Source organism: Hordeum vulgare, chromosome 2H, assembly GCF_904849725.1.
Source record: "Hordeum vulgare subsp. vulgare chromosome 2H, MorexV3_pseudomolecules_assembly, whole genome shotgun sequence".
Lineage (NCBI taxonomy): Eukaryota > Viridiplantae > Streptophyta > Magnoliopsida > Poales > Poaceae > Hordeum > Hordeum vulgare.
The window spans coordinates 49,991,841-49,999,380 of NC_058519.1; the positions used below are offsets into that span (position 1 = coordinate 49,991,841).

Sequence of the window (7,540 nt, forward strand, 5' to 3'; positions counted from 1 at the left end):
ATAAGAGAAAAAAAAGGAAGAAAACCATAGAAGAAACAAAATATACAACATAAAAATGTAAAAAAAAAGAATAGACCGTATAAATTGAAGAAATACAAGAAGACACCTAAACCCATAAAGAAGAAGAAAATCCGACGAAAATTATAAACTGAAAAGTTGCTATAATATCGGTCGACCAACAGTTGCTGCCGCCATAGGCGATGTCAGCCTATATCTTGCCTAGATATAACTCTCGCTTACACATACAACCTTTCGGCTCAGCCTTGTGCACCCTGAGCTACACCCTACTTGAGCAATACATCAATAATGACCCTCACTCAGGATGATGCACATGTGCGACTATGTCTTGTTTCATGTGAGATCATTGTTCAAAAAATCATCCGATTCAACGATTTATCGTCCGATTTATAGCTATTCATCGGGTGACCGATAAGATTATGTCTTATCTTTACCGTTTATCTTTTGGGCCGATTAATCGCACTGACAAGCGATTTGTCGAGAATCTTCCGAGGAATCAGGCCTATTCCTAGCACTATGTTTGCAAAAAGTATGTTTATTTGTTCTTTTGTGGATTTTGTTATGCAATATGTACTATTTTCCGCATATTTTAGTGTTAGGGCATGGAATTTGCAAAAAAAGGCCCATTAATAGTCGATCAATAAATCGATTAATCGGATGATTTTTTATTAATCTCTACTCCCCAACCGAGCGAGACGATAACGATAAGCGATATCCTCAACATTGTGTGAGATACATCAACCTCTCGCCCAAAACCGTATTCGGCGCCTTAACGGTTAAATCATTTGGCAACTACCCCCCCCCCCCTCCTGAACTAACTAGTTTATGTTTTTTTACTTCTAGCCAGGTTTTTTTCCAAGGGTTTATGTGTTATGAGTTGGCTGGTTTCTTTGTATCTTTTGTTTTTGTTTTTGTTTTTTGTTTTTTTTGGTTTTTATCATTCTCTTTTTTCTTTCTTTTTACTTTCAAATGTGTGAACTTTATCAAATTAGTGAACTGTTCTCAAATTCAATAACATTTTCCAAAAATTATGGATTTTTTCTAACCTTACATGAACTTCTTTTCAATATTCATTTTTTGAAATCTGTAAAGTTTTTTTATTTCCATGAACTTTTCAAATTAATTTATTTTCCAAGTTATGAAATTTTTCCAAATTGGTAAAACTTTTCATATTCATTGAATGTTTCTCAAATTTGTGAACCATTTTTTCATTTCTACAAATGTTTTCCAATTTCATTGAGTTTTTTAAATTCACACACATTTTTTCATACAAATGTTTCTCAAATATGTTTCCACTTTTTTGTGAACTGTTTTTTTTATAAAAGTCAATAGGCATAGCCCTTTCAGTGGACAATTGTCAAAACGCAAACCTAACCATAGAAAAAATAGCGAACCTAGTATTGAGCGAACCCGAGCGTCGAGCGACGAGCGAGAGCACTCATGCTTTAATGGGCTGTTCGAAGTACCACGCCTGTGAGCACCCCGCTGGTTAACTGACCCTTAAGGCACTTGTTAGGAGGTCTCGACCTCTTGCCTCTGGCGGCTGAGAAAATGGGTCTACTTTAAGCATTCATGTGTACACCATGTTGAATCAATCCCGTGGCATCGTCACTTTAAAGCGCACAATCCCATGAACTTATCTCACATGGTACTATGCTCAGAAGTCGGTCACCATCAGCATCATGCATGCTCATATGTGAGCGTTGTCGATATCATCATCGTCTTCTACTTTGACCGACATCATGTTGATCCGTCATACGGTCCAGGTTGTCTGCCTTATATATTTGACCTCGTCGAATTTGCCTGACTGCAACCATGCTTCACCTTGCATCGTATCAGCCCAATATAATTCATAAAATTTGGAGAACATTTGTGAAAATTTAAAATAAGGCACAATTTTGAGAAAAATGTTACTGAATTTGAAAAACTAATCACGAAATTTGGTAAAAAGACACGAATTTGTAAAAAGTTCACAATATTGAGAAGAGATCATGAATTTGTATAAAATTCATGACTTGGAAAAGTTTGCAATTTGGCAAAAATCACAAAAACTGAAAAACTCATAAATTTGAAAAGAAGTTAGTAAAAGGTGAGAAAATTTCAAGAAATTTGGAAAATGTTCGAGAATTTGAGAAAATTTCGTAAACTAAAAAAACCATTCATTTAAAAGGTAAAAAAGAAAAAAATATACTAAAAGAAGGAACAGAGAAAAGAAAAGAAAGAAAACAAAGCCGAACAAAAACCAGTCAACACAAAACACATGGAAGCCTACCAAAAAGCTAGCTAGATGCTACTAGCAAACATGCCCGTGCGTTGCAACGGAAGAAAATAAATAAGCACGGAACTATAGCTAGTGATTTCAGCCATCTTAACCATTGAGGAAACTTCTATAAAATGAGGTAATTCTAATTGAGTCCATGCGAACCCAAAGTAAAACTATACTTATTATGGATCAGAGCAGAAGGACACATGTTCCTTTATTGAACAATATCATAATCACATTCTGATGTAGGTCATTTCATGTGCATTCCGATGAAAATATTATTACGTCAAACTAATGAATAAAGAGTTAAAATTTATTTTCTGATAAATTTCACAAACTAATGAAAATATAAACACAGTGTTATTTATCTATCAGCATTCCTCCTTCCTGTCGCATTGTCCATCTGTCTTGTTTCCTCACAATTCCACCTTCCGTGCAGCAACAACCAGACAATGAAACACCAAGCTCCTCTGCATCTCACCAACACACTTTAGACCAGGAGTTGGTGGATGGCGTCCGGAGACGAATCCTAGTAATTATTATGTATTATCAATTCACCCACATAGACATTCTGGTATTTCCTTACTTGGTTATTGTCACAATCAGCACAAAGTGAACAGCAACGCAAAGGCTTCCATCAACAAAATAAAATTTCCATAGAAAAATATCTGCTATAAAGGATGCAACGCCGATGAAGATATGCATCTGTATTTACCTTACATCATTAGAAGTTGAGAACTGGTGCTAGATTTATCTTTTATCAAGAGATGCTAGATTTGATAATACAACATTATGGTTGTTAGAGCATATTTCTTCATATGTGGTTTTGGTAATTAATGACAATTCCTATAGACTAATGGTTGCCTTAAGTTATATTTATAGGATTTGTCCATAGGCACTTCTTGAAGTCCATCAGTTGGGTTCAATGAGTTTATATGATGACCAAGATGGTATTTAAGGTATTATCCAAAGAATGGTCATAGAGACACAAGGTTGATCAAGATCGCCAGACAAAGAGTAAATCAAGATGATCAACACACAAAGCGTACAAGATGTACCGAGAGGGATCAAGTGATCCCATGGTATGGCACTACTAGGAAAAGGCCTGCTAGTGGCGCACCTGTTTTGGCTATTAATGGCGCACTACAGATGCGCCACTAGCATCTTGCCATTAGAATTTTTTACTAATGGCGCACCAGGCAGTGCGCCATTAGTATAGCCCATGGTGCGCCATTAGTATGCCTCCCAGGGGGCCATATTTACCCATGTGCTCTGGCTTACTAATGACGCACTAGTTGACGATGCGCCACTAGTGTGCTTTTTGCAGTGCGCCACTAAAGTGCTGAGTGGTGCGCCACTAGTATGAAATCTTTGCTGAGAGCATAAAATCTTTGCTGAGAGCCCCATGACATCAAAGATTCTGGCATATATATGTTTTGTTTCAAAACCACAAATTCAACAACACATAACATATATATCAAATATATAATACATAATATGTGCCCAATAGTTTTACTGATCCACAACACATAACATATATGCAAAGTTGCATAACAAATTTCATGGTCCATATATCAAAATTCCATAGCATCCGTACATCCAAAATTCCGTAGCATCCATATATACATATAGTTCCATAGCATCCATACATACATAGCTCCATAGAAAATATAATACACAACGGTACTTTGCGGGCATTAGTAAGTAATATTTGGCACTAAAACAAATGCCTTCATGTCCATATCGTAGTCCAAAGAGCGTCCGCGTGGCAACCTACAAGATGAAATCATCAACATGTCAAATTTAACACTCTAAATCATGAAGATCTTCAAGAATGGTCTCTAATTATAAATTTGATCTTCAAATGGGTCAAATGATCTCTACTTACATGTTTTGAGCAACAATGCTAGTGATGTAGAGGCGAAAAGAGCAACCTCTAGCTAATTACAACACTTGAAATTTATATAAAGAAACATAACTATAACAAAACAGAGTCAAGAGCAGATAGATCCTTGCAGAAAAGATGATAATTCATGAATTAGTTCAGATGACGAGCACCGCTTCTCAGAATGCATTTGCAAGTGTTAACAGTCAAGCAATGCTAGGTAATTTAGATATGACTATGTATGGCCACAAATTAACAGCCAAGCAATGCTAGGTAGAAGAAGGCATTCACAACCAGCAGTTGAATACAGAAGATTAGATACAAGATAATAAAGGTACAGACAACAGCAAAGTGGGAAACAAGAGTTATATAATAAGGTGATTTAGCTACACAGTAGACAGAAACAATTCATCCTCTCAGAGCATAATAAGATTAGATGCTCCTTTGGTCATTCATGTAGAGAATATAAAGGACATCAGACCACAAGAAGATGGATCACAACTTAACCCTAGCATATACAATGATTTTGTATGGCCCGCGGCTAATAAATCTCTGGAGTTTTTTGGGTCAAAAGCACGGGATTATGAAGCCAATCATGTATGTAAACCCTAACCTAATCCAATCGGATCGAATCCAAGCCAATCGCCAATAAGTCTAGCCTAAGCAGTAGCAACCAATCTCGATCCGGGCCCTTGCCAAAACCCAGAAGATAAGGGGAAAGAAAGAAAGAAAGACTAGATCTAGAAATCAGAGGGACGGGAGGCGATTTGATGTATACCAGGATGAGGTCGAAGAGGGTTTCCTGGTCGACCTTGACGAACTCTGCGTCCCAGTTATTAAGGTCCTCAGCGGGAGCGGCGGGGGTGGCAGCGGCGGCGGAGGCGGTGTCGGAGGAGGCCCCGACGTCTGCGAGCTTTGCCTGTACGTGCTTGTTGCAGTACTCGATGACCTTGGATTCGATCCGATTGCATTCATTAGAATGGCCAGCTTTCGTGAAGACACAAAACAACATAGATAACGTAATTCAAACATTTGGAAATCGCAGAAAATTGATTAGATACCATGAATGTATGTACTGAATGTAGAAGAACATAGGCAATATAATGTGGAGAGTAAATACATACTCTTGTCTGGTTTGTCAACAACTCACCACAGTTTAGAGAACAGAGATTATTGGCAGATAAAAATGACCAAAGCAAAGTAGAATAGACTAGCAATAGAGAACAAAAACATCGCAGGTACAATCCTGGAGATGTCCATTTCATTCCACGAAACTAACAACTCTAGATACCAGGTAAGCAGATAGATATCTCGAACTATGTGCTCGGCAAGTGCCAGGATCTTGAGATGCTTCTTCTTCCTGAGCTCGTGGGGGACCGTACCAAAGACGCGGGTGCCAATCAACTCGCCCTTGTTGTTCACGATGACGATCGCATTGTCGTCGAACTGGACCTCGCTGCCGTCGCTGCGGCCCTTCTTCATGGCAGCACGGACGACCACCCCATAGACCACGTCTCCTTTCTTGACCTTGCCGCGAGGCTGCGCTTCCTTGATAGAATCGATGATCATGTCCCCGAGCCTCGCTCCTTTCTTCCCCCTAAGGGACTGTATGCACATAACCCGCTTGGCTCCGGAGTTGTCCACCACCTTGAGGTTTGTTCTCATCTGGATGAATGTTCTGATTTGCTGAAACCAGAGCAGGAACGCGTGTTACCACCACTCTCTACTTGGAAAACATCTATGACTAGGTAAACAAGTACCTCAAGAAAATTATGCATTGCTCACTTCGAGCAATTATCCTGTTAGTTTTGCATCATTTCGAACTCTTACATTATGTCCCTCTTCCAGTTTACAGAAAACAGAGCAAAGAAAAATGCTTAGAGAATGCCTCATGAAGAGAACCCCAAAGAATGGAGCTCGGAAAGTCATAGGAATCTAGCTTGTAACCCTATTGTAGACAATTAAGACAACCAAAGAAAAATCCCAGATCAATAGTAACACAAGCTATTCAACGATTTAACAAACTACTTAGAGCAATAGAAGATATAAAACATTGTATGGAACTTTTGAGTGCTCAAGATAAAAGGTTAGCACATGAATTTAAACATGTCATATTGGTTCTTATTACTGACAAATCAAGCATTTTTGGTTTGAAGGAAGCAGCAATACCTGGCAGACAACATCAGAACGAGATGGTCTTGCCACCGTTTCAATAGACGAGGTAGCGCCCCCGTACAGATTGTTTCCAAGGCTTCCCATCATAGCACGCCCAACTACATAGACCAAGATAAGTGTTTGCATCACATTATTTTGCTAAGCATCACAGGCCAAAAGCAACTGGTAAGATTTCAAAGGAACCATAATCACAATCACCACATGATCTTACAGTGAGGACATCAGTCAGTCATTTTCTTATAGAGAGTTGTTTAAGCATTTAAGTTATAGAGTTAACCATAATCACAATCACCACATGATGACATCCCTATAAGCATTTAAGTTATACTCCTTTTCTTTGAGGCAAACAGATAGTTTGAAGTTTGGTGTGGCCAAGGTTCAAGTAGCAGACCATTCAGACAGAGGTTTAACTAGTAGTAGTAGTCACGATTTTTCTCCAAGGATTTAATAAATTAACAAACCGTGTTCTTCTCCCACCAATGCCGCCAATCACAGATTGCATTTTAGCAGTTTTGATCTTTGTAAAGAGTAATAAACCAATAACACAAAAACATTACATGCCGTGAAGATGTGTGTTGGATCAAATTCCATATGAACAACTCTTGTCTGCTACAATATCAAGTAAGTAACTGCTAGGAATGTCAAGTTTGGACTGACTAAGGTGGCTCAAGTAGCAAGACTTTGAGAAGGCTGAGAAGTTTGGGTACCTGAAGAGCACTTTGACCCGAGGAACGCTGCCATTTCGTGCCTCCCTACGCCTTCCCACAGAACAAAAATGGCTCAAAATGTACAACATCACCACCACGGAGCAATCCGCCTAGCACAGGACCGGTGGAACCAAATCTGGCGCGCGCGCGCAAAGGAATCGAAACGAATAGCAAGCCGGGCAAAGCTAGGGCTTCCTTACACCAGAAGGTCTCGCGCGGCCCGACGGATCTCCGCTCCTCGCTGGTCCGGTAGGAGAACGCCGCCGACGAGGAAGGAGAGCTCGGGGTGGCGGCTCCATGGCGACCGCCTCGAAAACGTTTTGACCGGGGATTGTCTGCGACTCCATGGCGACCGCCTCCTCCACCTCGAACTCCTCGCCGTCCGAGCTCTTGAGCGTGATCATCTTATTCTCGCCGGCATCTCCTGCGGCAGCCATCGCCTCGGGAGCTGCTGTCGGGGGGATCGGGAGACGAGGAAACCCTAGCAAGACG

At 39.9% G+C, this 7,540-nt stretch overlaps 1 protein-coding gene across 1 annotated transcript; it reads right to left on the bottom strand.

The window, feature by feature from the left end:
- Nucleotides 1–4,372: 4,372 nt before the first annotated feature.
- LOC123425378 (50S ribosomal protein HLP, mitochondrial-like) lies at nucleotides 4,373–7,097 on the bottom strand. Its single transcript, XM_045109070.1, has 6 exons — nucleotides 7,049–7,097; nucleotides 6,336–6,439; nucleotides 5,409–5,852; nucleotides 5,291–5,296; nucleotides 4,945–5,115; nucleotides 4,373–4,435 (listed from the first exon to the last, which is right to left on the bottom strand). Exons 1-6 carry the CDS (start codon nucleotides 7,080–7,082, stop codon nucleotides 4,373–4,375), a joined length of 822 nt encoding a protein of 273 aa, XP_044965005.1. The 5' UTR covers nucleotides 7,083–7,097.
- Nucleotides 7,098–7,540: the final 443 nt, after the last annotated feature.

What these genes read in the sequence shown, in the direction of transcription:
- LOC123425378 (XM_045109070.1), bottom strand. Translation starts at nt 7,082, where the DNA reads ATGGCAGCGTTCCTCGGGTCAAAGTGCTCTTCAG. An exon ending in CGGGTCAAAGTGCTCTTCAG is followed by an intron (nt 6,440 to 7,048) that starts GTACCCAAACTT and finishes TGGTCTATGTAG; the next exon opens with TTGGGCGTGCTATGATGGGA. An exon ending in CCCTCTTCGACCTCATCCTG is followed by an intron (nt 4,436 to 4,944) that starts GTATACATCAAA and finishes TCTTCTACCTAG; the next exon opens with CATTGCTTGGCTGTTAATTT.